This window comes from Dermacentor variabilis, chromosome 2 (assembly GCF_050947875.1).
Source record: "Dermacentor variabilis isolate Ectoservices chromosome 2, ASM5094787v1, whole genome shotgun sequence".
In the NCBI taxonomy this organism is placed as follows: Eukaryota; Metazoa; Arthropoda; class Arachnida; order Ixodida; family Ixodidae; genus Dermacentor; species Dermacentor variabilis.
This window is the reverse complement of record NC_134569.1, coordinates 55,237,862-55,257,621: the sequence shown is the minus strand read 5'-3', so window position 1 is coordinate 55,257,621 and position 19,760 is coordinate 55,237,862. Positions and strand designations below refer to the sequence as shown.

The 19,760-nt window shown below is 45.4% G+C and overlaps 2 protein-coding genes across 2 annotated transcripts; both read right to left on the bottom strand.

Annotated features, from left to right (window-relative positions):
- Positions 1-494: 494 nt before the first annotated feature.
- Positions 495-16,873, bottom strand: LOC142571912 (heterogeneous nuclear ribonucleoprotein 27C-like). Its single transcript, XM_075680622.1, has 11 exons — positions 16,716-16,873; positions 14,672-14,712; positions 13,397-13,560; positions 12,833-12,904; positions 12,349-12,450; positions 12,206-12,254; positions 11,381-11,463; positions 6,874-7,024; positions 5,261-5,347; positions 1,364-1,450; positions 495-698 (listed from the first exon to the last, which is right to left on the bottom strand). The coding sequence occupies exons 1-11, from the start codon at positions 16,742-16,744 to the stop codon at positions 613-615; spliced, it is 951 nt and encodes a 316-aa protein (XP_075536737.1). The 5' UTR covers positions 16,745-16,873; the 3' UTR covers positions 495-612.
- A 1,061-nt stretch (positions 16,874-17,934) lies between these two features.
- On the bottom strand, positions 17,935-19,613 carry Pmm2 (phosphomannomutase). Its single transcript, XM_075680589.1, has one exon. It carries the CDS (start codon positions 19,000-19,002, stop codon positions 18,241-18,243), a length of 762 nt encoding a protein of 253 aa, XP_075536704.1. The 5' UTR covers positions 19,003-19,613; the 3' UTR covers positions 17,935-18,240.
- Between the last annotated feature and the right edge of the window lie 147 nt (positions 19,614-19,760).

The following is a 19,760-nucleotide window of genomic DNA, read 5'->3' as shown; positions in this document are numbered from 1 at the left end:
CAAGAGCATACAACATTGGGAATGAGGAGCGACCCTATTTACTATGCAACGTGTTCAGAAATATTTCTGCCTCATGCATGTTCAGTCACAGCCAATTTCAATGCTACTTCGGACAACGGTTCCGCTTCAGTGCATCGAGTGAGTGCATCTATAAGCAAATTTTACCTTTAGCTGCAGCTTCAGGGCAATAAAGCAACCATAGCAGTGAAGCTTGCACGTGAAGGAAAAATTTGTACATAACTCACATATAGTGCACTTCTTTTTTGGGGATGTGTTACATATGCAAAGATGGTATATGCACAATCAAGAGAACCTTGTGCTTTGAGGCAGGAGACAACAGTCTCCTCTGGCAACAAAGAAGTCCTGAAAGTTGCTTTTCTATACCGAAAACATTCAAGGAACCCTCCTCTCTATGCAGAGAAAGGCACTGCCGTGCCGCCATTTGGAATGGCTTCACAGTCACAAATGACACAATGAAAACGAGGCTGAACGAGTCTGTAGGCAAATGAGTGTATAAAAAATCCAGGGTGATGAGGTGGATCTTATTGAGAGGACGAAAAAAAAAAAAGAGGGGAAGGCGTGAGGAATGTACACTCGCTGGTGCCTTCAGATTCACCTCCGGTAGGGATGGTAAGCACCATCAGTTTGGCCGACTGCAGCACCTGCCATGCCATTGGTGCTGGGTGCGTTGTAGCCACCTGCACAGAGCCAGATATTGCAGTGTTGTTACAGGTTATTCCATTTCTCAAAGGCAGAATGCCAACTGACCTTTGGCACATAAGCATGTAAAGCTCGTTCCACAACCCCACCAACACATCAGAAAAACACCCAGGCAGCCCAGTAGTGATCTAGAACATTCATGAGATATACATGTGCCCTGATGCCAGACATGCAGGCTGGTTGAAGCCACCTCAAGTTTAGGCAATCTTTAATAAGACTAGATAACATCTAATTAGGCTTTTTGTAGCAAGGGAACATTGTTCCCTTCCAGTTCTTGAATTTTGTGCCAAAACACCAGTGCCGAAGTGACACTGCAAATTTTGTAGTATTTTTTCATATTTAGGGCATTGTGGCGCAGCAGAAGTTCTTGAAACTTGCCGTATTCAGTCTTTGGCGCCCTAGAATACAACACAGTGCTTCTTCGGTGATCAAAATTTTGCTAGGCATGAGGAGACAGTTGAAATTCGAGACGTTGCCATCTTGTGCGAGAACTTTCCACCACCACCACCGATCTTGCGTTGTTGCGACTTTCCTGGCTTACTAAGCCTTTTATCATGGTAACAGTCACTTTTTTGGTAGGTCAGTTGCCACTGCAGCTGAAAATGTAACTGAATGCAGATCAAGTGAGACAAACTGCACTTACCAGTAGCTGCTGGGGTAGCTGTATATCCATCACTGTAGCCAGTGCGCATGGGTCCATAGCTTGAGGGCTGCTGCTGTCCATATGATCCTACAGAATCACAAAAGATATGAAACTACACAGCTAATAGCCACATTTGTGCTGTGGTAATCAAGTAATGTACCATATTTGCATGATTCTACAGCACACACACTGTGTTTAATGTGCAGTTATATTACAGCCCAAATATAAAAAAAAATAACATGCTGCCATGCAAAGTAACAAAACTGAGTTCAGGGGTACAGTGTTGAAACAATATTATGGAACATAAAAGGCACACAGACACGCACACAGCGGAATCTTAGCAGCTAGTGTCAAATGACACCTATTGATGCCCACTGACCACAGAAAGCCATATTTAGTTCAATTCAGCACCAGAAATGTCACTTCTGGAGGCTCGTGCAACCATTGCCTGCGGGAGGGCAATCCATGCACCAATGACCCACCTTGCGATGTTTCCAAGCGTCTTAAGGGGGAACGCGGCTTTCACACCGTAAAAAAATTACCAAAAAATCTATTTTTTTAAAATCACATTTACAGTTTCTATAAGCCATTTTCTATCTGATACCCAAATATCTTCACTGTAAGCCACTTAGAAGTGCTCTAAACAATTCGTTTTATCAGCCAAGGTGGCGAAAAATCTCGCGAAAATCAGGAAAGAATGGCGTTTTTCACACCACAATATCTCCAGAATGGCGCTACCGAGCGCCGCAATCTTGGTCTCATTGGAAAGCGCGTTTCTCAGTCTTCAAATCTGCCACTTCAGCGATCTCCTCCATACAGAAACAAGTGCACAAAAAGCAAATGATTGAAGGTAGTGCCGGAGTCTGCAAATGGCCGCTCCCGCCACGCGACTCCAGCGCTGTTCGCCATTGTTCCGGCGCTCGCGTCGTCTGCTCGGCTCTTTGCACCTCGCGAGTCTGGACATCTCCACTCGCTGTAATCTCGACATGTCAAAACGGGCGCTACGTGGACATCGCAGTAGCGTGGCCGATCCCTACACTTGTGGACGTTTCAGACTCGCGGTTAAGCATTCCGAGCGTCGGCGACGCGGACTTCGCGACAGAGATTCACGCGCGGAATCCTCGGACATGCAGCTAAGCCTTTCAGCACTCTGTGTTGCTCCTGCGCACGCAATCCGCGGGCACACAGCTAAAAATTTCCCACACATAGTACTGCACGTCACTTGGTTTGAAACCTAGGCACCGTGCTCTTTGTAGAGCAGCAGCAGCAAAGAATGCCCTGTAAAAAGAAAAACGGGGGCGGGGGGGGGGGGGGGGGGGGGGCAGCACACCAAACCAGAGGCCACATGTACAAGAAGCCCCATATCACACCCCAGACTACAAATTTGGTGCCTTTTAGATAACTGAAGAGAAGGTCAAACTTTGAGAGCTGTTTTCTCAAAACTGTTCTTCTGCCTTTTTGCTCAGTTTCTGGAGCTGATTTCTTTGTTACCGTTCAAGGGGGGACGCGGGTCTTGAAATGTCAAAAAATCGCAAAAAGTCGATTTTCGGAAAAGTGCATTTTCGCTACATTTATACATTCAAGAATCCTTCCACGAAATCTAGAAGCTAAATCTAATCGGAAAATAATAAAAAATCGCGCTTAAAGGGGCCAGGCTGAACGCAAAATCTGCAAAATTTGGTCAAAAATGTTCAAACTTCGCGCCATCGCAATTTGCGAATGTGGTGGCCGCCACCTTGCGCTTGTTTTGAAGCTGTTTTCTTTGTGCGCATTTTGCACCAGTTCAAAATGGCGTTGGTGAAGGGAAACCGACGCTATCGCGTTATTTCTGAAGGATGCGTCGTGCCGCCGATTGGCCAAAGCGCGCACACCACCCGCGCGCCTCGCTCCTATTGGCCCGGCGCTCATTGGCGCGCGCTCGACCGCTCTCGCGTTTCGCTACATTTGTTTATCTCTAGTTTCATTGCACCGTTGTCTACATTTGTTCAGCTGCTTGTTGCGCGACGTTATATAAGGTGTTCATTTCGCTGCCCGGATGGCTGGAAAAGATCGTCGTCTCAAAGCTACTACGCGTCAAGCGGCTGTGGAATGCGCGACGGAAGGCGGCTAGGCCTGTCATACTCGCGGAGTTGCCGGTTGCTGGTCTGCCTGGACATTCTACCGGATAGAGTTCTGAGCAGCAAACCGGCACGTCTAGCGTCAACACTTCGTCCGCCCACGCCACGCGTGTTGGCACAGTATCATGCAGGCACCGTTTCCTTCATGACTGAAGAAAGTAGCGAGTGCCGGAAAACGTGCCTGGCGTCGCAGTCTGCAATGGAATGAACGAACGTTCAAGCTGCTGGGTGTCGACACGAGAGAGGACGACAACGACAGCGGAAGTGAATTTGCAATCGTGGATTTATCCGTCGCACAAGAGTTCCTTGGACTCGTGCTGCATCACGGGTGTGGCTAGAAAGTGGTGATGCTTTCAAGGACCCCTTAAGGAGTACGGGCTCTCAGCAATGTTCTGACAATGTTCTGTCGTCACAATGCTGCGAGAGCAAAGGGAGAGCCTGAACCTAGGCACCACTACAACTGGCCAGAACATGTGGCAGAAGCAATGCTGCCTGTATATACGCGGCTATCTGAAAAAACCCTGCTCCAGAGATGTTCACTCAGTGATTTGGAGTGTCTCAAAGGAACAGCATGCATCTTTCTTTGCCGTGCAAGCTGCTGTTGGGGAACCTGTCCTACGCTTCAACACTGGGAACCTGCTTGCGTCCACTGCAATTCTACAGCAGCTACACATGAATATTCCTGGTACTGCATCTCAGCAAGCAAAGGGGAAACACGGCCATCGAAGTGCGAACTCCAACAAGAAGCCTCTTTGAGCACAAGGAAGCTGGCCAAAAAGCGGCATAAGGATAGGATGCATCCAGTTTATGCCCCTGGTGAATTTCCTTGAAATTTTATTGTATTTTTTTGTAAGTTTACGATATGGCTATTCCTCTACCCTGAAAGTGTGCTTGATGTGAAGGTAACGTAAAATATGGCACTCCAAAAAGTCTGTCTTGCGAAAAAGAAAATGCAAGAATGTCACGACCTTCATCATGCATTTAGCTATGCAGTCAATACTTAACAAGCCTTCTATCACGTTTTTTAAGTTCCTCAGGCTCTCCAGAAAGTAAAAGGGAGAAAAATTCTGCTCAATAAAATTGAATAAGATGTTCTCAAGATATTGCTGTGAAACTTTTATGGAAGCATCAGGGAGACAGTGCCAATTTTGTGCCAATTTTCATCAAAATTCATGAAGAAATAAGGAAGCTGATTTTCAGGGGACGTGGCTTTGAAAATCAACTTCCTTATTTCTTGGCTGATAAAACGAATTTTTTAGAGCACTTCTAAGTGGTTTACAGTGATGATATTTGGGTATCCGATAGAAAAAGTGTTATAGAAACTGAAAATGTGATTTTCAAAAAATTGATCTTTTGGCAATTTTTCGCTATGCAAAAGCCGCGTCCCCCCTTAAGGCTACCAACGGACCTGCTGCGAGAATGCCTATTTGAGGCAGTGAGATAAAATAGTGACAGTGGTGGCTTCGATCAGTGCAGTTTCGAACCTGCAGTCATAAAAAATCTGGGAAATCGGATGGCGAAGAGTTTTCACGTCCGAAATTTCGCAAGTTCCTATACACTGACTTTATTGGATACCATGGCACTAGCGCGAAGGTGTCAGAGTTATCGGGCGTCCGAAAAATTAATTGACTGCAGTTGCATAGCCCTACTGAAAACACTGAATTGTGATAATGAGAAATATCGCACTTTTGTGCAGTTGGACCACTGCTTAATGCATGACACATGCGCACACACACCCTGCCTTGAAGGGGCAGCTAATCAAAGAAAATGGCAAACATACCATAACCACTGTAGGACTGGTCCCCAGCTCCTCCATAGCCATAGCTGTTCTGGCTATTTCCCCAGCTGTTGTAGCCACCACCATAGCCTGCATTAAAGTTATGCATTAGCTTCGACATTACACAATAAGGAGAACATGTCAAGAAAGCTTAAAAGAGGCCTCATACAAAACGAATCAAGCAAGGCTGACTGACTGCACTTCCAAAGGAACAAATACATACAGTTGAATCCCTGCACAACAAATACCGGCTACACAAAATGCAATTTCTGCTAAGCAGTGAACCACAAAACACAATTTATATGGTCAATTTGCTAACTTGTCATCAGGCATAAACCACACAAACAATTTGAACTGCCAGGATTCTCATCTGGGGACAGCGCTAGCAGCTTTTGATAGTCCAACAGTCCATCATAATCAGTGACGTCCAAGGTATTTATTATGCAGGACTTCTTGAAAGCATGCCAAACACTGATAAAGCAGTGATCACTTCCAGCTGGTGGTCTGCAGTCGATCCCCCTCCCCCCCACCCCCTTTTTTTTATGTTGCTGCTGGCCCTCCGCTCCTTTCACTGCTTTGCAGCATCTGGTGAAATAGTGCCATTTCTGATCTATGGCCCCCTTAGGAGACGGGCATTTCCAGCGCCGAGGTGGAATGTTCGATATATTGAATCTGCTGAACAGAAATCCAATACACACGTAGAGTAACGCTACGCTTTTGCATAGGATTTCCAGGGAGATGTTAGTACTGTTTGATATAAGCAATAATTTGATATTTCTGGGTTCGGCATATCCGGGATAGACTATAGTGGCTAGACAACAATTAAAATTTTCCCCTGGAATACTATGTGAGACAAAGGGGCACATTCCACAAAATGTTTTTAGAACAACTTGACCTAAATGCTGGAATTTACGAATTTTTAATTCCATGCTGATATTGGCAAGAAACATTCAAGATTTAAATCATTTTATCTTAAACTTGTTATATCAATTTTTTTTTACTATTACCACAATGAGCATAATAAATAATGCATTTCTTTTACCATCGTGTCTTTTACATGTCTCAATATAGTTACTTATTTGAAGAACAGTGAGCGGTTAAAGTGCATGCAAAATAATGTCACACAAGTCAAACTGTATTTCACAAACGAAGCTACAATGTACAATAGCTTGGCAGGGAAAAAAATGAAACAGTAAAATTTACAGCTTTTCTTAGAGCGAATTCAAAGGTTTAGGGCTCACTCACACCGGCGACTCGCATGTGCCGTTCAACTAAATTAGCCACAAATGGTTGCACAGAGACAGTTTCGGTTTAGTTGCTCACCATTTGATTTTTCAGTAGTGCAACTGCAGTTGCAAACCTACTGAATGAATAAGCGACGCAGAAGCAAAACACGTCTGTACAAGCTAACATTTTTTTTAGTGGTGATGGCAGTGCGAGCAGACACAAGCATTTTTGTGTGGCAACAGGCAAGTCACAACTGCCGATATGCAACATAAGTCCAATGTCACACAACCTCTGTCAATCGCCGGTGTGAATGCACCTCCAAGTCGGCTCGAGCGAAGACATTTCTAATAAATAAGCCCTACCAAATTCACATGCATCAAATGCCTCACCCTGGTAGCTGGAGTTCATGTTAGAGCCACCCCCGTTGGATGAACCCCAGCCCCACTGTTGCTGCTGTCCACCCCAGCCGCCACCACCGCCACCAGGGCGGCCACCCTTGGCCATCCTGCTTTCCTTGGGCTCCGCCCGCTTGCACTCAACCTGAAAAGTAGCATATTTCATGGCAAATTGGGATAACCAGTGGGAAGCAACTAAACAACAAAAACAGCACCTACATGGAACCCCTCTAGCACTTTTCAAATGTTATTGGTAACTTAGCGAGAAAGTTGCTAAATTTAGAAGTTTTCAGTCACTTCAAGAACAGCTTTGTTTTCTACGACTCTTAATGACTCTTTAATCACCTTCTTAGTGATAAAAATAAGCAATAAATTGAACTGGTAAAATTTCTCAGAAACATTTCCTAAGTTCAATGCCTCGTTCCCCATTATCCACGAACTACCGTATGTACTCGAATCTAGCGTGCACTTTTTTTCCTATAGAACGGGTCCAAAAATTGCATGCGTGTTAGAATCAAGCACGAACCTAAATCTGCGTTATCATATCGCCATTGGCATTTCAATATCGCCGTCTTGTACACGCTTCAAGCCTAGCTGCCGTAGATTCCTCTGTGTGCTGTAGTAGTGCACCGTCCGTTTCCCGTTTTCTGCGTTTATTCTATCAGCATGGAAGTGCCGACTGCGGAAACATGCGCTGCCGCAATTAAAAGGAAAGTGATCAGGTATGTGGAAACGGACAGATATAGGGCCGCATCACGCGCGTTCAGAGTTCCCTAAACTTGCATGCAGGACTGGTGCAGAAAGGAGAGGCATTCTACTCCAGCAACTGCTGCGTAGGGCGCAGCCCATATCTTGAAGCGATCTGCGATGGAGAAAGTCTATGCATCTAAGCGCACTGCACTGTGTTCTCATCGCTTAGTTCACATTGATGCGAGAAGCCGCACAAAGGTCAATTCGCTTGCTCCTGCTACCGCACTTCCTCCAGCGTTTTGATAGTTTCCATGTTCACTGAGTGAGATGACTTCATGTTTGCTTGTGCCTGCGCTATGCCATGCTTGCTAATTTAGTTAGTAAGTCAATGTTTAAAAGTTTATATGGCCGATAAAACTACTATACTTTCTTTAATTTTGTAAATTAATAAGTAATTTTGCAGTCCATTCCAATTGAAACTCTGCTATCATGACCAGGAATCGAACCCTGTGAACATGATCTCAAACCATAGGCCACAGAGACTGCCCGAAGGGTTACAGGATTTGCAACTGCTGCATAGCACGCCGTAGCATGGCGATAGCTACGCTCTTGCTCTCACACCCTCCCGTCACCCTTACACTTGTAGATAAGGTGGCTCTAGATAAAGCGCTTCGCACAAGCCACCGACCTTAATTCTGTTCGCATAATCATGAAATAAATGATTCCATTCTGTCAGCGTGGTTGCCTTGCCGTGAACACGACAGCAACAAACTCCAACACCACCAAAGAGTAATATTTCTACTCTGGATATACAGTCAACTCCCGTTAAAACAGACCCTGATATACCGACAAAAAACGTCAGTATTATCCGAAGTCCGCAATATCCGACGCACCTCACTTCCGAAACTTTCGTTTCGACGTCCAACAAATTTATTTCAAGGTGTGAGCGACGAATGTCCAAAGTAAAAAAAAAAAAGTTGTAGTTTCGCCCGAAAGGCGCCACATCCACTGCTGTAGTAGAGGGGGGAGACCCTGTGCCTGGAAACTTTTTAAAAGTTCTTTGTCCATTTCGGTGAAACTTGCCGAACTTATTTCAATGTGCTAGTTTTAAACATACATCTAGTTTTCTTGCAGAGTAAACAACTTTCCAGAAATTGTAGAAATTCAGCTTTATTGCATAATTTGCTTGGAGGTGAGCTATTTACCAAACTATAAATGGCATAATAAATATCGACATATAAAAATGATGTGGAACTAACAAAGACTGCAAATAAGCAAGTATGGTGTTCTAACCCAATTTTATATCAAATGAGAACATTGCAAACTTCAGTGAGAGAAATCCATCTAACTAATAAAAAAAGAAAGTTTAAAATTTGCTATTAAATGCAACAACGTTATTTCATTTATTTGCACTCTACACAGCTTTGCCTTTCTGTGAAAAAAAGAATTACAGTGATAGCACAAGTAGAAGCAGAGATAATGCGCCTCTAATACGGCATCATCATCAAAATTGTGGTTTTGAGAAAACAGAAAACATTTCACAACTGATATATTGAAAGAAAGTTTGAAAAAACGGCACAAAAGGCAATAAGTAGGCACTACGTATAATTCATGGCCGTTCCGGTCAACGACATAGCATGCACTGCAAGTACGTTCATGTCAAAAGGATTACACGTTTTCGGGACCTCCACGAGCTCCGTCCCGACACAACTTCACCGCAGATCTCGCAAACCACATTCAGTTTAGTAGCGACCGTAATCCTGATCGCTCCGCACCAGCTACGCAAAACCACCGCAAGTGTTACACGAGAAAACGCAGAGAACAACGACACAAGACCGACGACAACATACCGAGTAGTGGGCTTCGCGACCAAGGCTGTTGCGGCAAGGTTCTGATTGGTGTTGTAAGAGTCGCAGGTCGCTTTTTTCGTCGTCACGATAGATTGCATTTTTTACAAGCACTGCTCTAGGAGAGCACATGTAACTGGCAAATGGAAGCCTCAGGAGAGGACCTGAGGTTATAATAAAGCAGGCGGCGCAGGATCTCCAGGGCACCCAAGGGGTAGCACGGGGGGATCAAAGTTGAAAGCAGGGCAGCCCCTGTGGGTTGGGGCCGCGGAGGCCGAAGCATGCCAGGGGGTGGCCGCATAAAAAAATTGACTGTCCGCAATAGCAGACAGCCGACCTTATACACCCTGGCACGCAGAGGCCTCGGCGCGCCCCAACCAACGGACCAGTCCGGGTTCTAGCTTTGGCGTCCCCGTTTCCACTTTGGTATCCTGGATTATTTCGCCAATAATGCGAAATAATGACACCATTGTTACATTTAGTAAAAAACACAATTGAATAAATATAATTACGTCCAGCTGCCAACTTGTGACGCTAAGTTCAGCACTACCACACCCCGAGACTTCTGCAACACAAATCAGAACTTTGCCGGCTGTTGCACTATCGACGATTGAATCTTCAACAGAACACTGAATCTTTCGCTCCGTGGCCGTTGTTGATGCAATTTTGTAGAGTGTAGCTTTCTCATGTGCTCTTATCTTATCCACTTCCTCTTCAGTTACGACGACTGTGTTCAATTCTTACGCGAGTGTAACCGGTGTGTGGATATGCGCGATCCGGCGAAGCAGTTGTGGCGGTGACGGTACGACTCCAGCGACGAGCTGTCGCGTATCCTGTGCAGACTGCGATAATGGCATCGCTTTCGGAAGTTTATTGTGTCTCGTACGGTTCTACCCGCAACGATTTACGGAACAAAACTTTGTTGGACCTCCAGCATATCCAGCGTCGCAGTCGCGATACTAAGACAAAATGGCGGCCGTTTTTGTCGTTTGAGCGCTTGTGGTCCTTGGAGCCAATCATGACTCACCATCTTGGTCACATGGTCAAACTGACCAATAATAGGTTGCACCGTGAATTTCTTTTTCTTTCCTTTTTTTTTGCGACCACAGCGCCGACAATGTTGCCGACCACCGAATAAATAAAGCCAGAAGCATGAGCTTTCGAATGATACCAAAATGGCACTGGCAGAGTGCGTAGTTATCGAGTTATGCGTGACAAAAATTGGGTGAGATTTGTCCCCAATTTAAAGGGCAACGCTTGCGGATTCGCATATGTACATCACAGTAACGAAAGAACTACGCTGTATATTGTAGCGGTATTTTGTAACCAAATTTCAGAAATAGGCGCGGAAACGCGTCACGAACACGAAAAATAAGAATAGAAAATTCACATTTCTGGCCAATTTTCGATCCAAAAGTTCCGGGTCCCCCCTAAGAAACATAAGCGCGGCAGCAGCAGCGAGCGAATTGACCTTCGTGCTGTCTCTTGCTTTAACACGGACTAAATGTCAAAATCACAGCACATATGAAGCTACCAGCAGTAAGCGCACTTTGTCCACATCGCAGATCGCTTTCAATATATCGCACTCGCGCAGCTGCGACCGGAGTAGAACCATTCCCCAAGTCTTTCCCTGGCCTCTCCGCCCCCCCCCCCTCCCGCCTAGCGGGCGAGATGCTGCGCTTTCGCCCCGCTTTCCTCCCTCCCTCACGCGCAAGATATTGTACCGTGATCATCAGCTGAAGCTCCCAAGTCAGTCGCCAGCCTGCATCGATAGCCGATAGTCCGTTGTGCCACGGCCCGTTAAAAGCGAACTTTGCTACATTAACAAAACAGGTAAAACTAAGGCTGAAATATGGTCCGTTATATCCGAAAACCTATTGTAAGCGGGTCTGTTGTAATGAGCGTAGATTATTTTTATGGCGACACTACAGGCACATGACAAATGCTTCAGAAGGTGGACATACCTGCTTTCCACTGATCTCGACGTAACGCTGCCCAGTTAACTGGTTGACCGCATCTTCTGTCTCAAAGCTCACGAAGCCAAAGCCTGCAAACATATAGGCATGTCAGCAATGTGATGTGTAGCCACTGGTAGCAAGTACCGCACTCGAAGACCCTCATCTCGATTGTAAGCCTTACAATTTTCCAGTTGTTAAAACACTTCAAAGAGGACATCATGGGCAAACAGTGTGCCCGGTACCAGTAATTACCCTCGCAGGCCAGCAAACGCTGTCCCTGCAAACAAGTGCCTCCTGGGAGTTGAGGGCGGGGTGCCATGCCACTTCCCAATTGTCTCAGGGGTGGAAAAGGTAGGGCTGCTTTTGGGGCAGTCACTGACCGGGCATGGTTTTGACCAGGCACTGCTTTTGGCCAGGCTCAGGCACTTGCTGGTCCAACCGCACTCGGGGCAGCAGACTTGCCAGAGACCCGGTTCACCCCCCCGCCCCACGCGCACAAGATGGAGGAAAAGAAAATGAGAGGGGAAAGTTGGGCCTAACAGCCAAGCTAACTATAATTATATCCTAGGGTTAATTAATCTCCTTATTGACTACAGTCTCACGCCATTAGCGCCAGGGAGCAGTCCGTCCATCAAGAATGCATTTTGCAGGAGTTGAAGGCGGCCGCACATTTTCTCAGGCGCTTGCTCGCACACTGAAACAAATCGTTTGGGGCTCGCACCCTCCTGCAAAACCAGAACAACAGCACTGTCTGGCTCCCTCAAGAGCGACTTCATCTTCACCATAGCCTGCTAGAAAAAGAGGGGAAAGCCGCGTTTTACGCAAACTCACCTCGAGAACGCCGCTGCTCTTGGTCATACATGATAAGAACTTCTGTCACCTGCGAAGAGAGAAAAGAGAACACAAGGCACAAGCTAAGCCTTAAGCCCCAATGACTTATTCCCGAGCAGAAGGCACATTGTGTTATGGCCTACCTTTCCATACTCGGAGAAGAAGGCATGCAAGTCTGTCTCTGTCACAGTGGCAGGAAGGCCGCCAACAAATATCTTAGTTGTGCTGCCTTTGGTTCGACCACCCTGTAAAAGTACCAAAGCGACTCAGAAAGAGCACACGGCAATGCATTCAGAAACATCTGTATCAACACCCATACAGCAGCACAGAACAGGTTGAACGTACAGATGCTTCCGAGGTGGCAGTTTTCTCGGGCAATCACTTTTGAAAATGCTTTCACTTTTGTGAGTTTTCGTGCGACTGGCAACGAACACATTCCCGACTATGGGCCGCAGCATTACTAGCAATATGCAAACTGTACTAAGACAGCTGTCGAGGCATTGTGCCAGAAACCCACTGACGCCAACGCTTCTGGCACTAGTTGTGCAAAATCTTGCGAACGCCTCTCCAAAATTTACTGCCCGAGAATGACACCCCAGCCAGTTGTCAGCACAAAATGCAACTCACCCTGGCCCCTGGGCCTCCTCCTCCTCCACCAGGACGACTGGCACTGCGTGGATTGCACGATTTGGGATCCACCTGGAAAAATAATCTTCATAAACATATGCCCTGTAGAGATTCAGGGGAAGCTAACTACATTGACACAAGGAACACCATATTAAAGCCCCAAGTTCCACAGTGCGATTTGTTAAACTCTTGCAACCTGACCAAATTAGTTGAAAAACTATGTTTACAGAAACAAAACTGGTGACAATGTGTGGTTTTTAATGGCGCAAGGGCCAGGTCTGGCCAAAGAGCGCCATGAAGTGATTATGAGTTTTCAATGAAACAACGAACAACAAAGCATAGATGTAACACGGCTGTGTGAGGGCCTAAAAACATTTCTTGTAGAGTGCATAAAATATATATCTATTAAAATTGTGACGCCTTGAGAGATGAGCCGTGAACATAAAAGACTTGCTTTGAAAGAAACGTAAAACAATGACTGGTTTTATACAGCTTGCATGCGGCACAGATGGCAGGGGCAGCAACATAGCCCCTTTACAAATAATAAAAAATAAAACTACTGACTGTTCGCCCATCCAGTTGATGCGGTCCTCCAGCCAGCACGGTAGCCACGCAACTGGGGTCCCGGAAAGTGACAAATCCAAAGCCACGAGACCGGCCCGTCTCATTGCACATCACCACACTGTCCACTACTTCCCCAAAACGGCTGAAGTAGTTGAGCAGGCTCTCTGGATGAAAAAAAAAGCAAATTATCATAGTTTGCAAAAAAAGTTTCTGAATCCCATGGAAGAAACAGCTGACAAAGAAGAACACTAGCTATGCAAGACTACAAGTTTTTACGAAAACAGCAAAATCAACAGATTTCACAAAGACAGCGCTTACTCAATTTTTATAAATGGCTGCGGAAATGCAGCATATGGTTGCACTGGCAGGAAACCAAGCACTGATACAGCTCTGCAGACGAGGAGCCTAACAGCTGTCACATGTCAGACAGGGCTCATGCCCGTGCTAGGACAAGCAAACAGCTAAGATAAAAATGCTGGTGCACAATTTACATTGGCCCATATATTTGCCTTACATTTAAGGCAATGATCTGCCACAGTGGCTTAGCGGCTATGGTGTTGTGCTGCTAAGTACGAGGTCACATGATGAAACTCCGGCCGCAGTGGGTGGATTTCGATGGAACACAAACCAGAATGCAAAAACACCTGTGTCCCGTACATTGGGGGCGTGTTAAAGATCCCCTGATGGTCAAAATTAATCTGAAGTTCTCCACTACGACATGCCTCAATCAAATAGTGGTTTTGGCCCATAAAACCCCAGAATTTATTCACCTTTAAGGTGATGAGAGCCACCAGGAGTGTGGATAGCAAATCTGGGTTATTTTTACATCCCACGGCTGCACTCTAGGATAAGAAGACACGGTGAATTGCTCTGAACTCATTCGCTGCGATGAATGGGCTTTTACATTCCATCTAAATGTAGCCACCGAAGCCAGTTATCGAACTTGACATTGTGTTCAGCAGTAACATAATTCTAAAGATACCAATGCAACATGAATTAAATCAAGAGAATGATAGTACCCCAATGATGTAGCTCATTAACCACAAGCAAATAAAATGACTGCTAATTAAAAAATAATTTAAATTCCGACAATACAGATATATCAAGAAAAAGCTTTTTCGTGGAAGGCTACTGACAAACAGTGAATTATTTAATATGGCGCACTTACAATCCACTATTGACAATGCGAGATGGCTTTTCACAAGGTACACAATAAAATTACTGTTTCTGCACTGTATTTGCCCTACAAGGAGAACATAACAGACGTGGAATTACCTTGCGTGGTCTCCCAGCTGAGGCCCCCCACAAATATTTTCCTGAAAAAAGTGAAGTAGCAGAATGTGGCTTTATAAAGCTGCGAAGTGAAGGCAGCGAGAATAGAATGCAAACCAACAGAAAGTAAGTTTACAGGTGAATTGAATTACAGAATATTCAAATTTACTTCCAACAAAATTGTTACATAGTTATTACAAAAAGCTAGAGTGTGCCTGGGTACCCTTTATGACAGCAGCAGACTCCTACCACAAGAATGTACACTGATGATTGTAAAACTATAAACTAAAATACACCCTGAGGCACTAACAAGATTACAACACAATTATGCTAATACTAAGAAACCCGATGTATACATTAATTTGTGCTGCGACCGTGCAGCCCTCTTTGTCCATTTGTGGTTTCATGCCGTTTTCGCAAATATGGAATACTGAGATGCTCAACTTTTTTTTTTCAATAACATGGAATGCAGGCATTACTGCCATAATGTTGCCTAAAAAATACAATAATGAAAATACACCAACAAAATAAAAAATGCAGTTGCATCCATTCATTGCAAGATAGTGTCCTTTAAAATATTTGGCAAGACCCACCTGTCTCCAAGATGTCCAATATACACTGCACTAATGACGAGTCATCACACATGGCTCACAATATAGCATGAACAGCAGCCCACACACATGCACATATGCATAGAACATAATCAAATTAGGTTGCACACCTCGAAATAGATCCATCAGTTCGGTTACCTGATAAGAAGTTGGTATTATGCTACTCAACCTATTTAGAATTTACTCAGTATTTTGTTCTATCCAGTGTTCCTTTCTGTAGCCAGCCTTTTTGTTTTTGTATTTAACAGAATAGTAGGGTAATGCATATCGTGGAAGCCTGCACATGTAAGGCAGTAATTAAATGTTAGAACTGAACTAACTTATCACATAAACTTAACCGCATTTTATAACATGTTAAATAGTCCACATGCGCCTTTGCACAAACAGTCTACACCAAAGGAACATAAATGTAAGTAAAAGCAAAAGTTAAGGTGCCCACTTCAGCACAGATGAACGCCACCTGCCAATGGTGCATGTGCTATAACGAGGTTCAACGACACTTTTTTTTATCACAGCAGCTGCAACTTCAAAGCACTGAATCTAGTCCCCCGCACCGACTGTTCTATGGATTATATAATGGCATTCGCGCTGCGTGAACGCGTTCATTCTCGTTACTGTTTGCCACAGCTTACTCTACGGCTAAAGCTGTGTGCTTTAACACAAAAGAGCGCGATAGGCTCCCACATCGATACTGCCAAATTTTAATCCAATCGGTAACATTTATTTATGGGGCCTAAAACTAACTAATTATTGGCAATAATTATTTCTGAACGTGTAATTTGTAATATTATATACGGTACTCTAATAATATATTAACTGGTCAATGAACTAGTATTCGCATCTACGCTGCAGCGAGCGCCATCACGGGCCGGATTGATAAAATATATTACGTCAGTTGAGTATGCGGTGACTGACCGGCGCTGGCGTGTTGGCCAATCGCAAAAGCCATCGATACCATGGCGAGGCCTCCAAGCGCTCCCTATCAAACCTATTTTCCGTACGAAAAGGCCTCGTGCATTCCGCTGCAGGTTACCAGCGCCCAGTGCCAGGGAGCAGTAATGAAAGCGATTCGTAAGGTTATCAACAGCCAGCGCACTCCTCGCGCAGCTGAACCAACAATAAAGCGTTGGAGGCTTCCCCGTTGAGGAGGAAAGCTCCCGCCAAGCGGCATCCCGCCGCCTTCGCTCGAAAGAACGCGCTCGGAATCTTGCAAACGATGACGCAGCGCTATCCGAAGAATTCGCAAGCACGTTCAAAAACTTCATTAGAGCTCTAAACGACGTGTTTACAACAAACGCAAAGCGCAATTCGCCACATTGGGCCTCAAGCATTGGCACCAATCAAGCAACGCCACTATGGGCGCCGCTCGGGAGATAGGACATGGAATGGCCGCCGCGCTGACTAACGTCGATCGAGAATAGCGGAAAGGTTCTCACCCTTGCTCCTCGTTTTCCCGGCGGGCCATCTTTTGGGGCGTTTGTGAAAAACAGGCTCAGAACACTAGTGGCTCTCAAATACTGCTACTTTGCACCAGCACCAAACTTGCGACACGTTCGGTCCAAACAACGAACAGGAACAAAAGAAAGATGCGAAGAAAAAAATGTCATCTGCGTCGGCGCGTGCGCACGCAGCGTTGCCCGACTGACATGCTATTTCTGCTAGTGAGCCACTTGCCGAGAGGAAGCCTATCTAAATACATGGGAAAGAAGAAATTGACTTTCTCGGCAATTATAGCACCAAATTTGATCAGCCTTGTTACATTTAAAGCTAACGTTAAAACCTAGTGGCTTTTTGTAGTGAATTCTTGATTTAGGCAGTGAATGTTTTAATAAAAATTGTTGAAAATCGAAAATTTTCAGCCTGAATATTTTGCTGCGTATGTTCGAAAAAAAGGTTTTGCGCTCACGGCTACGCTGTTCGTGCTAAAATCTTGCAGGGTGATCGATTTTTGGCGTCAACTTCGTTTAGTATAAAACCTTGCAAAATTAATAGCCTGGATTTTAAGAAAAAGTTGCAAATTTGCCTGCGCTTATAAAGATGAGAGCTGCTGCCGCGACGGCGCAAACATAAACTTGTTTCGCCGCCTGCCGCCAGCTGCAGAAAGCAGCGTTTCAGGGTGGCGCCGTCGCGCGTTCCAGGAGCGGACAACACGCGGCAGCCCACCCCGAAACGCTGCTTGCTGCAGCTGAAGGCAGGCGGCGAAACCAGTTTATTTTTGCGCCGTCCCGGCAGTAACTCACATCCCCATAAGCGTAGGCAAATTTGAAATTTTTTCTTAAAATCCAGGCAAAACAACTGTGCCAAGTGTTATACTAAGCGAAGTCGACGCCAAAATGCGATCTTCTTGCAAAATTTGAGCAAGAACAGCGCAGCAGTGAGCGCAATATCTTTTTTCGAACACGCGCAGCGAAATATTCATGACAGGCACGATATGACTTTCCCTGGCATGGCAGTGTAGCAGTGCTGCGTTCTATTTCATGAAGACGCACACACACACACACGCATATATATATATATATTGAAGCAGTTTATGCTATAATCATTTTTTGCTTTGCAAGCGCAAATTAGTAATTACGCGGCGGACGCTACATAGCCAACCAGAGTGGCGCGTTTTTGCATTCAACAAACATGAAAACACACTGGTAGCAGTTATGCATCAGTGCGCACTTCACATAACTTTATTTGGAAAAGAACATCGATCCCTGATATCAAAAGAATACATTGTTGCGCCAAATGGAAAAAAAAAAGAAAGAAAGGACAGGTCGAGCGCTGAGGGCTATAACATATAATTGCAGGGTTATAACATACGAGTGACAAAATGCGATTAATTAGGCTCGTTTGAAACTGTTAGCTAGCAGTGCAACATGGAATTAAAATGCAATCACAGCGTTTCTCCTGCAGTCTGTCACGACAAAAATTAATTTTCTCTTTTTCAGCCTGAAACACGCCGCGCCTTAATGCCTACGCCGACTTCTTCAAAGATGACAGTGTTTTCTCTACTTGCGCCATGGTGTCTTCTGGTGATTTCACAGAGTGTCCCACGGTCCTGCTGTCTTCGTAAATTTCATAGTCATTACCACCCTCGGCGGTTTTATCGCCAAAAAAGTGTATAGCCTTGTAGCCATCCCGCACAAGTTGGTCAAGGCAATAAGTCTTGTCCCAACCGCGCGGGAAAACGTCGAAGCTGATCTGTCCTCCGATGGAATACTGCAGGTTGTAATCGGCAAAGTTTTCCCGCAAAGCCTTCACGAATTTCGTTCTGATGCCATGTTCTTTGTCGTACATTTCGAAGGCATTTCGTTCGCTGAGGCTGCAATTGCGGCCAATTGGCGACACATTGAGCATGCCAGATCGAAACTCGACGAAAGTTCCGCGCTTCTGGGGCAAAGTCAAGTTGGCCACGTAGCGGAGGCAGAAGTTGATCAGCTTCTGCAGCTTCTCCTCTCCCATGAAGTTAAGCAGGCTCTGCTTGCCGATCAGTTTACCGTTCCTGTGGGCGACCAAGCCGTTTTCCGAAAACACGTATTCAAACTCGGCTACGGCACTTGGACCTCCCATTTGCTCTTCTATCTTCACCAGGTCCGAACCACCGACAAGAGCGACGGCGACATCACGCTTCAGTCTTTTGAGAAACTCGGACATTTCGTTGGTGATCACTTGCCTGCTCTTAGTCAATGTTCCATCCACATCAAAGAGAAACACTGTTCCCGGCAGCTTAGCCATTCTCCGTGAGTTGATGATATAGCTAAATCAATATTAATACAGTTCTTCACGGCGCATTGAGGAAGACGGGAAGCGCACACAGAAAACCGCGTACCGTCAGCACTCGAGCAAAGGTTGCAGTAGGCAATAGTACGATAGTACTCGCCACGTCAAATGCGCCGCTGCGAAACCGCCTCGACTTGAGCTGCGGCTTACAGCCGGCTCGCGTGCATGTGCACAGTCAGCACGTAGGCAGCATCTGCATAGAATAAAGAACGAACTTGGCATCTGTCACACAACGTGTATGACGTTTTCCCGGCTCTCGAGAATATGGATTTCAAGCACGAAGCAAGAAATCCCATGTTTTCTTTCGTGTAACACGCATGTCGATATCCAGCGCATTCGAAAAAACACTATAAGCCGCCCCTGCTCTGCTTACACAAACCGCCCTCATTTTCCGTTCTTTCGTTTGTGTTGTTGCGTATACGCTGGGTTATGCTGTGCATGCTGAGTGCAGACAATTGGTGCAGATCAAGGCGGTTATCCGTTGTTGTTCCCAGTTCGCAGCATGACTATCTGCCAAGGTTTTCCACTCCTGTACTGTAATAACAAACTACTACATTTCTTACGAAATTAATGCTGCCGGCTAGTCATGGGCTGGTGTTGTCAGCCTAGTAACGTTGGTGTTACCACTACAATTATTTTTAAACACACAAGAAAATAATGTGAAATACAGCACACCTAGCGGACGCCAATCTTTTGAGTGTCGTCGTCGATTT